The 18,948-nt window shown below is 43.1% G+C and overlaps 2 protein-coding genes across 2 annotated transcripts; both read right to left on the bottom strand.

The window, feature by feature from the left end:
- Positions 1-658: 658 nt before the first annotated feature.
- On the bottom strand, positions 659-6,899 carry LOC148116033 (uncharacterized). Its single transcript, XM_087884750.1, has one exon. The coding sequence runs from the start codon at positions 3,828-3,830 to the stop codon at positions 1,659-1,661; it is 2,172 nt and encodes a 723-aa protein (XP_087740876.1). The 5' UTR covers positions 3,831-6,899; the 3' UTR covers positions 659-1,658.
- Positions 6,900-7,271: 372 nt separating this feature from the next.
- Positions 7,272-18,948, bottom strand: LOC117668111 (uncharacterized). The gene is made up of 8 exons (XM_034421807.3): positions 18,925-18,948; positions 16,618-17,868; positions 15,521-15,653; positions 15,316-15,392; positions 13,936-14,062; positions 13,122-13,249; positions 12,746-12,937; positions 7,272-9,931 (listed from the first exon to the last, which is right to left on the bottom strand). The coding sequence occupies exons 1-7, from the start codon at positions 18,946-18,948 to the stop codon at positions 12,887-12,889; spliced, it is 1,791 nt and encodes a 596-aa protein (XP_034277698.2). The 3' UTR covers positions 7,272-9,931; positions 12,746-12,886.

The raw sequence follows: 18,948 nt of genomic DNA, 5'->3' as shown, positions 1-18,948 counted from the left end.
GGGGCAGAACATAAGGAGAATTTCATGTTAACATCCTGGAAGCACATTTCTAGGAGTGGCTCAATTGAGAAGTATGTTTGGTATGTCTGAACTGGTAGTTTGGGATGTGGCATGTGGGGCGAGCAGATGATGAGAGCATGTAGGGTGGGGATTTGCCTGACCATTAACTACAGATAGTCCTCGATTTACAACAGTTCATTTTGTGACCGTTCAAAGTTGCAATGGCACTGAAAAAAGTGATTCATGACCATTTTTTAGGATCGTGTGATCAAAATTCAGATGCTTGGCAACTGCTTCATATTTATGACCATTGCTGTGTCCCACGGTTATGTGATTACCTTTTGTGATTGTCTGACAAGCAAAGTCAATGGGGAAGCCAAATTCATTTAACAACTGGGTTACTAATCAATCACAGGGATTCACTTAACAACTAACGTGAGAAAAGTTATAAAATAGGGCAAAACTCCCAAATGTCTCAACAACAGAAATTTTGGGCTCAATTATAGTCGTACATTGAGGATTACCTCTACACCAAAGATAAGAATGGAGGGCAACAGTGCAAGAATTTCTCCAAATATTTTCACTGGAATTGCATTGGAATAATTTACCCTAAAACATCTAATATTGTTAACCCCAGCAAAACTCAAACAGGAAGTCATTTAAGAATTCAAAACAGCTGTACTTTATTATTTTAGATCCCATTTTGAGCTTGCCAGATGAGGCCTCTCCTCTGTAGTTCTTCCTGTTCCTTCTGTTGCTCCAGCTGGCTGAGATGGAATTGACAAGAATCACTGCTCAGAAACTGCTCCAGGAGTTTATCATCTGAGACTCTGTGTGACTCAGTGACTAAAGACACTGAGCTTGTGGATCAAAAAGTCGGCAGTTCAGTGGTTCGAATCCCTAGTGCTGCATAATGGGGTGAGCTCCCATTACTTGTCCCAGCTTCTGCCAACCTAGCTGTTCGAAAGCACGTAAAAAATGCAAGTAGAAAAATAGGGACCACTTTGGTGGGAAGGTAACAGCACCTTTGGCATTTAGTCATCCGGCCACATGACCATGGAGACGTCTTCAGACAGTGCTGGCTCTTCGGCTTTGAAATGGAGATGAGCACCGCCCCCTAGAGTCGGGAACGACTAGCACATATGTGTGAGTGGAACCTTTACCTTTAGCTTTATAGCTAGAAATTTCTTGGGGCCAATTATATTGGAAGTGGACATTCCTGATGATCGGTCACTACCAAACCTCTGGAAAGATGGTTTCATGGATTTTCACAGAACCTCTTTCCACATTCCAAGCATTTCTACTGTTTCTTCTTCATGTGGATCCTTTTCTGTTGAAGCAGAATAACAGACTAACAGACCTGAAAGGAACTTTGGAGGTCTTCTAGTCCACCCCCCAAGCTTTTGAATATGGCTTCTCCCTTGTGTGGACCATCTGATGGGAAATCAGCTGAATCTTTTGGGCAAAGCTCTTCCGACACTCTTCGCATTTATATGGTTTTTCCCTTATGTGAATCGTTTTATGATATGTAAGGGAACGGCTATTGATGAAGCTCTTTCCACATTCCATGCATTTATATGGCTTGCCCCCCCTTGTGAATCCTTTTATGGTATGTAAAGGAACTATGCATGCTAAAGCACTTCCCACACTCTGTGCACTTATATGGTTTTTTCCCCCGTGTGGATTCTTTGATGGGAAATAAGTTCGGTACTTCTCCTGAAGCTCTTTCCACACTCTGTGCATCTATACGGCTTCTCCCCTGTGTGAATCACCTTGTGGTTATTAAGAGTAACCTTAAGACTGAAGCTCTTTCCACACTCCGTGCACTTATACGGTTTCTCCTCATTATGAATTTTTTTATGGGAATTGAGATTACTGCGCTGGCTGAAAGTCTTCCCACATTCCATGCATTTATGCGGTCTCTCCTTTGTGTGGGTCCTTTGATGGGAAGTCAGCTGAGTGCTCCACCTGAAACTCGTTCCACATTCTATGCATTTAAACGGTTTCTCCCCCGTGTGGATCCTTTTATGGTAGGTAAGTTGAAAGTTTTGGATAAAGCTCTTTCCACACTCTTCACATTTGTATGGTTTCTCCCCTGTGTGAATCATTCTATGGGAATTAAGATTACACTTCTGACTAAAGCTCTTTCCACAATCCATGCACTTATATGGTTTCTCCCCCGTGTGGATTTTTTTATGAGAATTAAGATAGCTGCACTGGGTAAAACTCTTTCCGCATTCCATGCATTGATATGGTCCTACTCCTGCATGGATCCTTTTATGGTATGCAAAGGAACCGCTCATGCTGAAGCTCTTTCCACACTCCGTGCACTTATATGGTTTTTCCCCTGTGTGGATCCTTTGATGGGATATAAACTGACTGCTTTTCCGGAAGCTCTTTCCACACTCTGTACACGTATATGGCCTCTCTCCTGTGTGTATCATTTTGTGGGTGTTAAGAGTCACCTTCTGAGTAAAGCTCTTTCCACATTCCATGCATTTATATGGTTTCTCCTGTGTGTGGATTTTTTTATGGGAATTGAGATTACCGCGCTGGCTGAAACACTTTCCACATTCCGTGCATTTATACGGTCTCTCCTTTGTGTGGGTCCTTTGATGGGAAGTCAGTTGAATGCTCCACCTGAAGTTCTTTCCACACTCCAAACACGAATACGGCTTCTCCCCCGTGTGGATCCGTTTATGATAGGTAAGTTGAAAATTCTGGATAAAGCCTTTTCCACACTCTTCACATTTATATGGTTTTTCCCCCGTATGAATCATTCTATGGTAATTAAGGTTACACTTCTGATTAAAGCTCTTTCCACAATCTGTGCACTTATATGGTTTCTCCCCTGTGTGAATTTTTTTATGAGAATTAAGATAGCTGCACTGGCTGAAAGTCTTTCCGCATTCCATGCATTCATACGTTCCGTCACCTGCATGGATCCTTTTATGATATGTACAGGAACTGCTCAAGCTGAAGCCCTTTCCACAGTCCGTGCATTTATATGGTTTTTCTCCTGTGTGGATCCTTTGATGGGAAGTAAGCCGAGCGCTCTTCCGGAAGCTCTTTCCACACTCCATACACGTATATGGTTTCTCTCCAGTATGAATCATTTTATGGAAATTAAGAGTAACCTTTTGGGTAAAACTCTTTCCACACTCCGTGCACTTATATGGTTTTTCGCCTCTGTGGATCTTTTGATGGGAAGTAAGCTGGGTGGCCTTCCTGAAGCTCTTACCACATTCCATACATTTATATGGTTTCTCTCCTGTGTGGATCATCTGATGGGAATTAAGAGTAACCTTTTGAGTAAAGCTCTTTCCACACTCCATGCACTTATATGGTTTCTCTCCTGTGTGAATTTTTTTATGGGAAGTAAGATATCTCTGCTTGCTAAAACTCTTTCCACATTCCATGCATTTATACTGTTTCCCTCCTGAATGGATTCTTTCACTGGAAGCAAGGGAATTGCTCTCACTTAAATGCTTTCCATTCTCTGCACATTGATATGGTTCATTTCCCATGTTCGTTTCACCACATAAAGAAAGGTTAGAAGTCCAATTGTAGCCGTTTTCAACCTTTTGGTATACATCCTCTTTTTTAGTGCTAATTGTGTGATGTTCATATAAATCTGAGCCCTCTTCAAATGTTTCCACGCTTTCCACATTTATTTTTTTGTTGTGATCTTTTCTGGGAAGAAAGTCCTGGATTTCAGTGGATGGGAAAGTTGAGCTACTGTTACTCTCATTTTTTGACAGATTTCTTTCATGTTCTTTGGGTTCCATTGAATTTGCAAGCCCTTCTCTTCTCTCTTCGTGCCTGAACATTTGGAAGGCTTCCTTGTTCTCTTGAATGCAATTTCCTTAAGAGAAAAAGAATGAATGAAAAATTGAGGCAAGGTAGAGGAAGCAAAATAAAAATTCAAGCACAGAAAGTGAGTATAAATTTCCTAGTGAAATTCTGCCATGTTTCTTCCCCGAACTCCCACAACTTTAACCTTAGACTGTCTACTGTTGACCTCACCCCCATTCCTAAGAGGTCTTTAAGGGGCGTGCATAAGTGCACCAACGTGCCTACCGTCCCTGTTCTAATGTCCCCATTTATTCGTATCCATTTCATGTATTCATAATCATGTTTATACCTATATCTGTCATCTTATACACGCTTGACAAATAAATAAATAAAAAGTATTTTGAAAGGAGTTTGTTCTGCTGACCAACATTACGGTAAATACTCTGATCTAAGCCTTACAAATTTGGCGTTTGAGTGACAAGTTATTATAATGTCCATAGTATAACACTACACAGTGTAGAAGCGGATCACTTCTATTTTATGAGCTTCTTAAACCATCTAAAAATCCATTTGCTTACATAAAAGAGACATTTGCATTGTTACACCATCTCGTTGAATGAATGAATTCTGCTTATGGGTTGCTATCAAATCTCCGAGTTCAGCTAAGGAAGTGAGAAATCAGGGGGGAAATGCTGGTAATATATATTCCAGAGGTGAACAAATGGAACCATGGGAGCAAGGATTTATAATTACTAGATCTAATTTCTTGTCTGTCTTGAAATACCTGCTATTAACTGTGGTAAAACAATAGTTTATAGAGAAACAGGAAGGGATTCAGGGAGCACAGCAGCAGTCTATATAGTTAATTTCATTTACATTTACTGGTAACCTTCAACAGAATTGTCCAGAATTTCCCCATTAAATTAGGGTCATAAATCCAATCATTTGACCAGATCTGTTTTTAAAACCATTTTTACAGTAGTCATTAAATGAATCACAATTGGTGCTTGCAGTTTTCCTTCAGTCATTTAAGGTTGTTAAATGAAACCACACATAGTGTGCAGTACTGCTGCGGAAGGTGATAATGTGATAATGCCCCCCCCCAACAGTTTAAATTAATTCTGTATCTTAATAAAAACCAGATTTATAAACAGTAACAAAAGCTGCAGTTTTCTATATCGGGGGGGAAAACCTTAATAGTTGTACACCTTTAAAGTTACTATGGTACAAGTATTCCTCAACTTACGACATTTGTTCAGCAACCATTTGAAATTACGATGGTGCTGAACAGAATTACAACCACTGCTCAAAGTTATAACCATTGCAGTGCCCCCATGATCACATAACAAAATGTGGATGCTCTGCAGCATACCTACTATTACCATAGGGGTGCTGCAACTCGCACCCAGCCACCTGACTATCTCCGTCTAGGCTACCCTCACTAGTAGCACTTGGCACCAAGCTGCACTAAGCTTGGACTTGAACTAGAGGCCAGGGACCTGCAGCAGTCTTAGTTATCTGCTACCATCCCGGCCTCTTCAGCCCTAGCATCACCATTGCCGCGCAGAAATGCTGCCTCGTGCCAATCTCCAAGGCACATGAGCATGCCACTTACCTTCAGCTGGCTTCCTCCTTCTATTGAGAGGCCCCCACAGTGTATCTGAGGCAACTCCAAGTTGCACAAGGCCTTCTTTCCTAAAAACAGCTGTGGAGCATGTTCTCACATAACCTCTGGAAGTCATGTGAGAACAAAGTGTGCTGTTGCACGGCCTACGGACCTTCCAGAAACTACATGAGAACAGGGTGTGCTCTCACGCAAACTCCAGAGCCTTCGGAGGTGGGCGATAGGACATGCTCTTGTGTTGTCTTCTGGAGCTTCCAGAAATTATACAAGAACAGGATATGCTCACACACCAGCCTCTTGAGGTTCTGGAATCCACCCAAGAATGGAACGTGTTCTCACACAGCTTCCGGAATCCTCACAAGAATGGGGCATGGTCCTGCACAGTCTCCAGATGTTTTGAAGGCCACCGGAGACACACCCCTCTTATGTAGCTTCTAAAGGATCTGAAGGTCACATGAGAACATGCTCTGAAACCGCTTAAGGCATAAGGTCTTATGAAACCCAGAGCTGCCTCGAATAGGCTGCGCGGACCTGTCAACAGGAGAAAGATGTTTGAAGGTTAGTGGCATGCTGCAGTTCCTAGGGAGCACTGGGCCACGGGGGCAATTGCATCATTTCTCAAGGCTCACATACAGGACTAAAACAGATGATTAGAACGGGGATGGTGATGGCAGCTGGCTGAGACTGCTGAAAACCCTGGGTCTCTTATTTCAGTTCCAGCACAGGCCATGTATGAGCTGAGGGAAAGGCAGTGTGTGCCTGGGCCTGAAACAGAGTGCAGACCTGCAACACAGCCTCACCAATCACCAAATGTTCTGCTTTATGGCATGCAGTCGATTAATAACTGCAAAAGGGAGAATCAGGATTGTGGTTCTTGAACAAAGCGGTCTCATGGGTACCTCGTTTAGTGACTGCAAGGAATTATGACCAAAACTCTGGGTTCAATTGAGGTTATAAGTTAAGCATTTATCTATACCAGGAGTGTCAAACTCAAGGGCCGCAGGCCACATCTGGCCTGCGATGTGGTTGGATCCAGCCCATGGGGCCGTCCTGGTCTACCCAATGTGAAAAGGAAAGTTTGGGCCAGCGTAGCTTCGGACCAGTCTACCCAGTGCGAAGAGGAAAAATCAAGGCCAGCGTGGCTTCAGCCCGGTCTACCGAGTGCGAAGAGGAAACATGCCAGCAGTTGGGGGAGTGGTGTCAAGATGGCCACGCCCACCTAGTTGGTCACACCCACTCAGTTGGGCATGCCCAGCTGCCCCCCCCCCAGGTCAACCACTGCCCTGATGCGACCCTCAATGAAATTCAGTTTGACATCCCTGGTCTATACAATACTGTATTGCAAAACAAAGATTCCAAAAAAGACCTTAAAACGTTCAAATAATCAACCATTATTAACTGAAAATAATACTAGTCACAGAGGTATTTCCAATTCACCTTGGTTCTTTAAGGAGAATATTAGAATTCTGAAAACTCAGAAAGGCATATTTCATCAGCAAAAGATTGTCTTAAAAACTTTACAGGATCTAAGAATAAATACAATACTACTGAACTGTATGTAAGGTGAGAGTTTAAAACGGCAGCTGTAAACCACCTTTAGATTAGAATTGCTACTATCGGGCTATCTTAAGTGGGCTATTACAGTATTTAATTCTCCCAAACCCAAGAATTGGCCCTAACAATACAAGCTTCAGAACAGAACAGAGCAATTCAGAACACCTTTCCCCCTTCAACCATCTTTAATTCAGTAATCTATTTCTGTCATCCTTCAAAGAACTGAACATTTTTTTTAAAATTTGATTTATATGCCGCCCTTCTCCGGAGACTCAGGGCTAAGCAAAACATTTAAAACTTTACAGTAAAAACATTTTAATAACAACTTGTATGTAACAAAAGAAAATACAAGTATTATTATAGACATAATATTGCATTACTGGGCAAAAATAAAGGGCAAAATCAGATTTTACGACTGCCTTCTGTATAAACATACAGTAATCTTTTCCTGTGTCTTGAGTGCCGGTGACGATAGATAGGTTGGCATAGCTGATTGACGGCTGACAGTCTTCTGTTCCTGTACATGGGGAAGGTGGTACATTTGAAAAAGAAATAACTTTCCTAAAGAATCCAGCAAGCGTGATTTATAAATTTTTCTGCTTTTAACCCTACAGCACATGATCTCGTCAATTCCCCTAGGCATCTTTTCAACCCATTGTAAATTTGGATCTCTGCTTTCCCAAAATTATAAAGCTTGGTTCATGCGAGAGAGAAAAAAAAAACCAGTCAATGCTTTCAGAGGTAAGTTTTTGGGCTGAATTGCTACATTTTCTCCTTCCCCTTCAAAATCCTCTTCCTCTCCCACCCCCCCACCCTCTCGGTCTGTCATCCTTCCTATTCGTCTTGCAGTTCTATTGAATCTTCATTTGAAAGCTCTCTCAGTCTGGGCTATCAAATGTTTCAGCATAAGGCTCTAAATCGTGGGATTTTGTGAGCGACAAAATACCTGATGGACGTCTTGCAAATTTTCATCAAAATTTTCCCAATTGTAAGTGCAAGCAAAACTTTTTATATGGGTTTTCCAAATGCCTTGTATACATTTTGCAATGATATCCTGCCAAGCTGCTACAACATTTATAATGCAATGGAAGTGATTGTAGGCTTTCCAAAAGTCACATAATGCTACGCCTTCATTTTCCACTTGCACTCAAATAATAAATCTTGAATGTTGCAGTGGTCTGTAGGCTGAAGGAGACAGGTGGAGTTTTGGGGGGAGAAATAAACTACCTATATATCTTTGAGATTGCCAAGAGACGGGATGTCCAGGGATGTTGTCGAGAAGCAGGAAAGTTTTGAAACGAATTCAGTTTTTCCAAGCAGTATGTCTTTACTTAGAAGTACAAAACAACTCATAAATCAATCCTCAAAGAGGACTGGAGTCAGCCAAACTTTTTAACTGGCTCTGTAATAAATGGGAATGTGTGCTTGCTGATTTTTAAACATACTGTTTTATGGATCAGAAATGGCTTCGCTTAAATTCAGACATTTCTGCCCAACAATGAGGTTATTAAGAGATGTGGTGGCGTAATGGTTAGAATGCAGTACTGCAGGCTAATTCTGCCGACCGCCAGCAATTCGATTCTCACTGGCTCAAGGTTGAGTCAACCTTCCATCCTTTCAAGGTTGGTAAAACGAGGACCCAAATTGTTGGGGAGCAATAGGCTGACTCTGTAAACCGCTCAGAGAGGGCTGTAAAGCACTGTGAAGCAGTATATAAATCTAAGTGAAAAAGTGTTTTTCCAGTGAGATCGGTCTATCAGGGCAACCTGGTCTACCCAAATATGGGACGGATGCATACTGCTTCCGCTTTTGCCTTTCAGCCCCCGATCCAGGAGCCTTCACAGGCAGTCACTTTTGCGACAAACTATTTTTGGGTTGAATTTATATTTTACCGAAAAAAAAATAAAGAGAGACTAGTATAGATCTATTTCAAGCTATTTATGGCTAGCTGATGAGAGCTAAATAGCTTGAAATAGATCTATACTAGTCTCCCTTTATTTCTTTGTTGGTAAAATATAAATTCAGCATAAGTCTAAGTGCTATTGTTATAGTGCTATATAAGTCTAAGTGCTAATGCGAAGTGCTATTCTGTCGCAGAACATTTTATATCCAGGTGTCTCTTTGGCCTCCCTCCTTTGTGTATACAGATCCACTCCGGCATTTTCTTCCGAAACACCTCAGTTTCATCCATGTTGAATTTCTGTTCAGGCAAAAGAGTTGCCTTTTGCTATGATGTCATCAAGTTCATCTGGAAAGCATTGGAAAGCGTTCTTCGTCGGTGCTTGTGGCTTCGCTTGCTGAGTGTATGTTGTGGTAATTGAATCTTCACTGAAACCACGTAAATCGTCTACGGCTGGCAGTGAATATCGTGGTGTACTCCTTTCCAGTCTTTCCTTCAGCGCTGTGAAACTGCTGTGCGCCTTAGCCTGAATGAGAAGAAGACCAATCAGAATCCTCTTTTAGATTTGATCCTCAATCCACAACAAAAACAGTTTTCTATTTCGCGAATGAGCCGCCGTTTGGTTTCTTGCGATAATGGCATCCATTCCGGTGCTCCTTTAATCACCTCTCTGATCTTTTCTTTGGCCTTCAAGATAGGGGAAGATGGTAGCAAAGACAGTAGAATGGGCCAGCCCTTCTTCTTGCACTATAATGTTCACTTCCTTTCCTTCGTCATGTGCTTTGATGATCTTCCTCTTCAAATTGAGGACCCAGTTGTGGGGGCAATAAGCTGACTTTGTATAAATATACAAAAGGATGAAGGCTATTGCTGAGCACATTGTAAGCCGCCCTGAGTCTTCGGAGAAGGGCGGCATATAAATCAAATTAAAAAAAAAAAAATCCAGATTGATGCTTTTCCTTTGCTTCTCGCCTCCCTGCTTCACTGAAGAGGAACTCAGTTTCTTTTGATTTGAAGACACTGCCAACCAAACCAAGAGATAATTGCAAAGTATTGACCTATGAAGAGAAAGAAAGAGAGAGAGAGATTGGTTCAGAATAATTTATCTTCAGTGTTAGGGTAGGGGAAGGCAGTATTGTAGTACAAGAATGTGTTTTTCTTATCTGGCAAAAAACAATTTCTCTGTACAACAGGATATGAATGATTACTGCTACCATCAACATATTTTAAATTCATTTTTTCATTGCACTAAATATTTGTTTACACACACCATCTTTTTTCTTAACTGGTTCCCCATCCTGCTCTTGATCTTTTTTTTTTCTTATAATGTACAGCAGTGGTGAAATCCTCCGCAGATTGCCACTGGTTCGCTGTCTGCACATGCGCAATGCGTGCCAAACACGTGCTATGCATGTGCATGCACAGTGCATGCTAAAAGCACGCTGCATGTGAACACATGCACAGTGCATGCCAAAAGCATGCAAAAGAGGGGGCGGGACAGCTGTGCCGCGCGATTTAGATTCGCTAGAAAGCAGGATTTCTAGCTGATCGTTGGAAATACCAGTTCATCCGAACTGGTAGCTTTTATCACTACCGGCTTGCCTGAACCGGTGCAAACCGGTAGCATTTCACCCCTGGTGTACAGCATGTGCAAGACTGAATCTGATTTTTGACAATTGAAGGGAGTGGCCCCCAACCTTTGGGGCACCCGGGACTAGTTCTGTGGAGAGAGGTTTTTCCACGGACCAGAAAGGGTGTGGTTTTGTGTGCTGCCTGTATCCCGTGTATGGGGCTTCGCTCATTTGCGTAGCCCAGTTTTTGGCACGCCGTGGACTGGGACCGGTTCACAGATCAGGGGTTGCGGACTCCTGCTCTACATACAATGCATTTGTGAGGAAAAGCCAGGGTTCGTAGAAAGGGATAAGAACCTCATAAAAATAATTTGCGAAGTTAAAAGTCAGGAGTTTAGAAACAAGGTAGACAATACATATGGTATTGTTTCACTAGCATTTTATTCTATGGTTGGGTCCCTGCCATCTGCATGACTCTCTCACAGAGAAACCATTGCCACATTTGTTCCAAAGGCGCTTTTTCAGGAGGCAACTGGACTTTCTTTTTTTTTTTCCCCAAGAAGCTTCTTCTGCTCTGACAGGATAGTGGGGAATGGAAGGATTCATATTCCTTGCACAGAGCTTGTCATCTGCTTTCTTTTAGACGGTCCTTGAAACACGTGGAGGTTTATCTGTGTCCTCAGGGTCACCTGAGTAGTGCTCCTGGTTCCTGCAGTCTGCAATTTTTCCTCTGGAAATTGATCTGGATGACTTGAGAATCTCTACAGACTTTTAGCTATACCATTTGAGATGAACACCCTTTGAATGGTGCAGGAGTAAGAATGGATTTCCAGAGGAAAAATTGCAGACTACAGGAACCAGGAGCACTACTCAGGTGACCCTGAGGACACAGATAAACCTCCACGTGTTTCAAGGACTTCTAAAAGGATGCAAATGACCAGCTGTCTGCAAGGAATATAAATCCTTCCATCCCCCACTATCCTGTCAGAGGTGAAGAAGCTTCTTGGATGAGAAGCGAAATGTCGTCAAAGAAAAAACAAGAAAGTCCAGTTGCCTCCTGAAAAATCACCTTTGGGACAACCATCCTTACGCACTTTCCGTAAGGCCCTGAAGACGTTTTTATTTCAGCAAGCCGGCCTGGCCTGAATAGGTTTTATGGGTTAGTTTTTTAATTGTATAGCTAGGGGTTTTAAATTGGGAGGCCGTTTAATTTAATTTATTTTTAATTATCTTTTATATTGTATGTTATTTTAATTCTCGGCTGTTCACCACCCTGAGTCCCTTTGGGGAGAAGAGCGGGATATAAATTTAATAAAGAAATAAAGAAATAAATAAACCATGACCTGGATGACTGAGAATCTCTACAGACATTGCCACATTTGCAATGTGTGTACAGTAAGACACATTGTGCATTAAATAAACATAATTTCTTTTATTCCCCAATATTTTGACCCCTCTTTAAAATATAAAGAAAATAAAAATACTGTAAAAGAGGAAAAGTGGTGAGAGTTTTCAATACATTCTCACCTGTTTTCTCTGTGTTTTCCAACAACAGCAGATCTAATGTAGGGCTACTGTATTTTGGGGGGCGGGGAGGAGAGACAGTATTTGGTTCTCTGTTGCTGTTGGAAAACCCAGAGAAAGCAGATGGGAAGTGTTGACAACTCCAAACATTATTTTTCATTTACTACATCATTTCCAAACTATTGTAAAAGAAATTTAAAAAACACTTTAGGTGTCGTGCGGTTACATATTTACATTATGTACATATTAAGTATCTTCAAATCTACCATTATTAGAAATAGACATATCCTTATAGTCTTGTTCTATTAACTGAGATTTGATGTTTTCTTTTTAAAAAAAAATTTAAAAATCAATAAAGTATTATTAAAAAAAAACACTTTAGAACAAATGCAGTACAGTAAAAAATAAATAAATAAAAGAAACATCCTAGATCAGGGATCCCCAACCTGTGGGCCATGGGCCACTACCGGGCCATGGGCTAATTGCCACTGGGCCACATGAGTGGCCGGCCAGTGTGTGCACCTCTGTAGGCGCACCCAGCCTACAGAGCACTCATGCTGTTGCAGGCGCTCGCAGCCCCACTCACGTTAGAGTCATCGCGGGTGCTTGCAGCCCCCCTCGCACAAGTGTTGCCACGAATGTCGCGCGCACGCGTGCACATGCATTTGCCCCTCCCACAAAATCCCCCGGGCTGCAACCCAGAAAGGTTGGGGAACTCTGTCCTAGATCAACAAGAAACAACAAAGATTAACACACCATAGTAGACAAAATGCTTACCATACATCAATAATACGGTGATGATGATGATATAGACTGTTCAATCGTGTCTGGCTCTTGGAGATTCTGTGGGCCAGGTCTCTCCCCATCTTCCTATCTTCCACTAGTAAGAGTTTTTCTATGCCCTGGCGGGTGCCAGCTTTAACAATAACTAATACAGAAGTACGTAGTTAACCCGGCTGCTCTCTGCTTCTAAAGGAAAGAAAATATTGGAATGTGAAAAAAAATTTAAAACGGTAAACCAGCATAGTGTTATTAAATATAATTGAAAATTAGACAGGAAGAAGATGCGACATGCATGCTCCCGCACAAATCTGTACAAAAACTGGGGGGAAAATTAAAGCCAAGCATACGTCAATATGGAAAAAGTACTTACCTTTCTTGTAACACTTTGCTCCGCTGCTTCTGCACGCAACAACAATGGGGGGGGGGAAGGTGCACCGCTCTTGGATATCGATCCCTCATGTGACCTTGGCAAGAAAAGACATGGCGACTGCAAAGTCCCTGGATATCACGTATTCACATCAATGGGGAGAAAAAAACCATAGACATGCTGAGCAGTCCCTGGCTGTTGTGCAATCAGCTGGGCCAGGGGTGGGTTCTACTTACCTTTACTATCGGTTCGCATCGTGCCCGTGTGCGTGTGCATGGTCTGCTCACACCCGCATGCGTTCTTCTGCGCATACGCAAATCGCTTTTGATGACGTCTGGGTCAGCGGGTGGAGCTCCCCCCCCTGGTTTTACTACCGGTTCTATAGAACTGGTCTGAACTGGGAGAAACCCACCACTGAACTGAGCCTCAAAATAGAAAATCCTAAGGATGGGTGGCTTCTGGGGTACCAAAGGGCAATCACATGACCCCAGACACTTTGTGAGGGCCCCAAATAGTCACCGCTTCCAAAGTGTCTGAATCTTGAGGTCTCTGGGGCTGATATTTTGAGGGCACGGACAGAAATCTGTTTCGGGGGCACTGTTATTACTTCAAATAGGCATTAAGCAACTGGTCATAAATTGAGGACTACCTGTAACACCATTTAATTCAATCTCTCATCAATAAGATGATAGAACCCCTCCTTTCCCTAGCCTGGAGAAGTTGTTTGGAGATTTTTTAAAAAGAAAACTGGATCTATCTGACCATAAAGTATTTCTTCTAGGCATCTAATGACAAAGCAGGGGGGGGGGGGGCTTACCTAAAAAGGCCACATTTCTGGAGTTTTCTAGCATCACTTCTCTGTGTAGGGCTTTTTGATCAGGATCTAACCGGGACCATTCATCCTTGGAAAAATACACAGCCACTTCTTCAAACAATGCAAGAACCTACAAAAAGAAGCAGAGAATTTTTATTTAGAAATTCTTTTGTTTTCTTTCAAGAACCCCCAAAGCAGAGATTTGCAGTGGGTTACAGGGGCACCTTATCTGGGGTTAATGTCTCCCACCCTGCTGACATTCCAGAAAATCTGTTTTTCCAAATCTTGAATTAGGACAGTCGGAGGCCCTATCAGATTAGAATTATACACTATTCACTGTTGTTATTCTGTATTGTATTCTATTTTAATTCTGTTGGTTTTATTGTAAAGGTAAAGGTTTCCCTCACACATATGTGCTAGTTCAGGGATGGGCAATTGTGGCTCTTTTACAACCTATGGACTTCAACTCCCAGAATTCCTGAGATTGTAAAAGAGCCACAATTGCCCACCCCTGTGCTAGTTGTTCCCGACTCTAGGAGGCAGTGCTCATCTCCGTTTCAAAGCCGAAGAGCCAGTGCTGTCCGAAGATGTCTCTGTGGTCATGTAGCCGGCATGACTCAACGTCAAAGGCGCACGGAACGCTGTTACCTTCCCACCAAAAGTGGTCCCTATTTTTCTACTTGCATTCTTTACATGCTTTCAAACTGCTAGGTTGGCAGAAGCTGGGACAAGTAACGGGAGCTCATCCTGTTACACAGCACTAGGGATTCGAACTGCTGAACTGCTAACCTTTCGATCAACAAGCTCAGTGTCTTAGCCACTGAGCCATTGTGTCCCTGGTTTTATTGTACTTTATTTTTATTTATTTTATTTATTTATGTTTATTTATTTATTGTATTGGTTTTATTGTACTTGGTTGGAAATGGCCAGTGTATCAAATGTACTGAGTATGCAGGACTGCCAGGGCCCTTCTGTGAATACACACAAAATATTTTTCTGGATCAATTCAGGTAGCCTCTCACTGGTTCTCATCCTATCTGTCAACTGCAGGAGGACATACTGGTGGGATCTTCTTTAACATTTTAGCTGATACATTGCAAGGTCTCCTTGGGGAGCAATCCTGCTTCCCTCCCAACAATGTTACAAAAGTGGCAAGAGCTCATCAAATGGATTTGATTTGTGAGGTGCTATCAACATTCAGATGACATTCAAACCAATTTTGGCTTCTTGTCAGGCCTACAACAGTGTTGAGAATAATAAGCATAACTGACCAGCAAGCTGAATCCTAATTTCATGTTGCTCAAAATCAGCAGCATCACATGTAGAGCCCATAACAAGAGATCTCCACCCATCTCTCTATTCTTCCAAACATTTCACTCCTACCTGAGTCAGAAGTTCAGCTGGTCTTTCAACTCCACCAGAAAAAGGAGAACCACTTATGAATGCCAACTTTTCCTTCCCTGTGAAATAAAAATAATGGAAATGCAATGTTTAGAGACATAATTACTAAGATATGAATAAGAATCATGCAAAAGAGGGCCCTAAGAATGAGAAAAAAGTGCTTTCATTCTGAGGAAACTTCTCTTACCAGAGGTGTTCTGCCTTTGATCTTCATGGAAGATCCCTCTAAAGAGCAGCTCCTGGAAAGGATCTGGCAGATCCCTAGTTTCCCTGGGATTTTCAAAGACTGAGTTCAAGTTGGGCCTCTGAACTTGGTGGACCTGGAGGAACAGCAAATAGAAGAACTTACAAAAAAAGAAGCAGATTCTCACTGTCTACTCAATGGAATAATTTGTCTTAGGCTTTAAATTGTTAAGCGGCTGTTAAGGCCTGGATAGCAATGGGCTGAAACTGAACCTTGGTAAACCTGAATGACTCTGGATTTGGGATTCTTTGGTCCATAGAGAATTGCCATCTTTGGCTTGGTGGGATTGCAGTGCCCCAGATGGACCTAGTACATAATCTGGGAGTTCTTCTGAATTTGCAACTCCTGCTCCAAGAGCAGGTAGCAGTCATGAGTCATGATCTGGAGAGCCTTTGTGAACTGCTGGTTATTGTCAGTAATGCCTTTTCCTGCACCAACCAGCCCTGCTCACAATCACCCGTTCTCTAGCAACCTCTTGACTACTGCAATTCATTCTATATGGGCTGCCCTTGAAAAGTACTCTATCCAGAGGCTTCAATTTGGTTCAAAATGCAGCAGCCCCCATGGTTTTGTGCAAGTTTAGAGCTGCACATATGTTATCTCTCTTGAAGGAGTTGCATCCGTTGCCAATTTGGTTCCAGGTCCAATTCAAGGTACTGGTTGTCACCGTAAAAGTCCTTCATGGGCTGGTGCCAGGTTTTTTACTAATTACATCTACACAACCCACCAGAGTCAAAAAACAGGGTATGTTATGGGTGTCATCTCTTAAGGAGGTCAGTGGGGCCTAAGGACTCCAGGGTGATACAGAACGGTTGGTATGATTGTTGTTGCCAGGGATATGTGGGGGTTTACTTGTTTTTGTATTTGCAGTTTTATTTCTGTGAGCTGCCCAGTCACTGTGAGCGAGTGGGGGGTCCATATAAATTTGCTTAAGAAATAAAATAAAATAAACATCTACTTGTAGATTCACAACATGTAAGTATCTCAACATATATTCTTTGAGTTTCCATCTTGATTTTCGCCAAGTGAAGATTTCTCACCTGCATCTCCCTCTGCTTCTTCTGCTCCTCTACCTGGCTTAGGAGAAAACCTTCGGCCAGGGCCACCGCCTGGGCGCTGGTCTCTGCTCCACATTCCCGGACCCAGCTCTCCATCTCTGGGGGCAGAAGAGCCACCAAATCCTCCAGGATCAAGAGGTCCAGCATCTGCCCTTTGGTCTTCCTTTCTGGCTGAAGCCACTGGTGACAAAGTTGGTAGAGACGACTACACATCTTCCGGGGGCCCTGGTCCCACAAGGAACAGGACAGAGCACCCATCTTTCTCCCGGTGGCTTCCAGCAAGGCATCCTGAAAGTCCTCCACCGTCCTCCATCGGGTCCCTTTCAAAGAGGGGACATGCAGTTCTGACTGGAGCCCACACACTCTCTTTGGGACACAAGACAAGTCAGTGGGCACAATCTTTCCTGGCGCAAGATGATTCTGATAGGGGTGTTTTGGGGAGCTCTGTGCGGGGAGCTCTTGGGAAGACCTGTGCCCCAATCCTGACCCCGCCAAGGAGACTTTTGGCAAGGTCCCATTCGGAGTGTTCTCCTCCTCCTCCTCCAGAGGCCCTGCCCACACAGCCCTCTCCAGATCTGCAGCCAGCCAGCTCCACTCCTTGAACACCAGATGCAGCACCTTCTTCAGCAGTGGGCACAGCTCCTGCAGGGGCAGCTCGTCCCCTCGCTCGGCCCAACCTTTCTCCTGCAGGGCCTGGATTAGATCCAGCAGTCTCTTCGGTTGGGCGCGCTCTTCCTCACGATGCAGCGCTCGAACAGCCTCCCGCGGCCGCTTCTCCAGCAGCGCCTCCAGGGCGAGCCGCAGAGCGAGTGCGGCATCCCCGGGCAGGCCCTGTCCCTCCTCTGCCTCCAGCTCCGCCGTTAGTTCCAGCAGCGCCGCCCGCAGCGCTGCCACGCCGGGTTTCCCCCCGCGCCTCAGTCCCATCGTAGCCGGGCCCGGGTCCTCGGCCAGCGCTTGGACGCCGCGCAAGAGAGCCATCTCCAGCCTCAGCAACCCCCGCAGCCGCTCCTGCTCGGCCTCTGACAGCGTCGCGTCCCGGCCCAGCAGCGCCTCCCCAATTGGGGCTCCCCACCGCCTAGTAGCAGCTAATGGCCCCGCCCCTGCTGGACGCTCCTCCCCGAGGGGCGGGGCTGGGAAGCCCGCCCCCCTTTTGAAGAGACCGTTAGAAGAAGCGACGGTTAAAAGGGGCCCGAAGGGCGCCGGACATTTAAATTGGAGGGAAAGTTCTCTAGACTTGAGGAAGGGGAGAAACGTGAGGCAGAAGTGCGACCTAAAAAAAGAGGCTTTTCCTTCTGTGAAATAAGAGCTATTCTTCATGAACGGAGTCTTCTGGAAAATTTCCCTCAGCGGTTATTTTGAAGAATAAGAAGCCACTTTATTCAAAAGGCACCACAGATTTGTGGAGTGGAGAGATGGTGGTCTTTGAGTGTGGGGGTCAAGGGATGGAGCTCTGAAGATTAAAATCCTGAAGAGAAATATTTAAAGAAGAGATCTTAAGAAGAGAATATATCTATCTATCTATCTATCTATCTATCTATCTATCTATATCTAAATATATATACGCACACATATACATATGTATATATATGTATGTATGCAATTTTGAGGTAAAAATTTGAGATGAGTATATATTTGAAATATATATATATATATATATATATATATATATATATATATATATATATATAATTTATATTTTTCTGATAAATATTTCTTTATCAGAAAAATATAAATTTGGTATAAAATGGTTTGTTGTGAATGCGATTGTTTGAGGGCTCCTGGATTGGAGCTAAAAGGCAAAAGGGAGCAGAATGCCCCCTCCCACATTTAGGGTGGACCAGGTGAGGTATATATGTGCACTTTATATGAGTGTATGTGTGTGTGTATGTAATGTATACGTATATACTCTTAAGGGGTGTGTGTGTGTATGTATATACAAAGAAATGCCCATCTCAAAATTTAGCTCACAAATTGCACCAAATTAAATTTGGAAAGGCCTATGTTTACTGAGTGTAAAAGAGGAATTATTTGAAAAGGAGACAATCGGAAGAAAGATGGCAGCTTGCATCAACCTAACATTTTAATCTAATACATCAAGGAGAAGCATTCATCATATTTTTTGAAGAAGAAAGAACTGAAATGCTCCTCAAGAGATATGCATTGCTCAAGAGACCCCAGAACTGAATATTTGAAACAGCCTAAATATGAAAAAATATCTTAAAGGAATAAAAGGACCTGAGGTGAAAAAATATAAAGATTTGGGAGGGGGGGAGAGTGTTACTCAGATACCTGCAAAATCAAGAGGACGACCAT

The sequence above is a fragment of the Pantherophis guttatus genome, chromosome 2, assembly GCF_059756535.1.
Source record: "Pantherophis guttatus breed Tessera chromosome 2, ASM5975653v1, whole genome shotgun sequence".
In the NCBI taxonomy this organism is placed as follows: Eukaryota; Metazoa; Chordata; class Lepidosauria; order Squamata; family Colubridae; genus Pantherophis; species Pantherophis guttatus.
Note: the sequence above shows the minus strand (reverse complement) of the source record. Positions and strands in the feature narration are given on the sequence as shown.

What these genes read in the sequence shown, in the direction of transcription:
- LOC148116033 (XM_087884750.1), bottom strand. Translation starts at nt 3,830, where the DNA reads ATGTTCAGGCACGAAGAGAGAAGAGAAGGGCTTGCAAATTCAATGGAA.
- LOC117668111 (XM_034421807.3), bottom strand. Translation starts at nt 18,948, where the DNA reads ATGGTCGTCCTCTTGATTTTGCAG. An exon ending in AGAAGCAGAGGGAGATGCAG is followed by an intron (nt 15,654 to 16,617) that starts GTGAGAAATCTT and finishes CTGTTCCTCCAG; the next exon opens with GTCCACCAAGTTCAGAGGCC. An exon ending in CAGAAATGTGGCCTTTTTAG is followed by an intron (nt 13,250 to 13,935) that starts GTAAGCCCCCCC and finishes CGTGATATCCAG; the next exon opens with GGACTTTGCAGTCGCCATGT.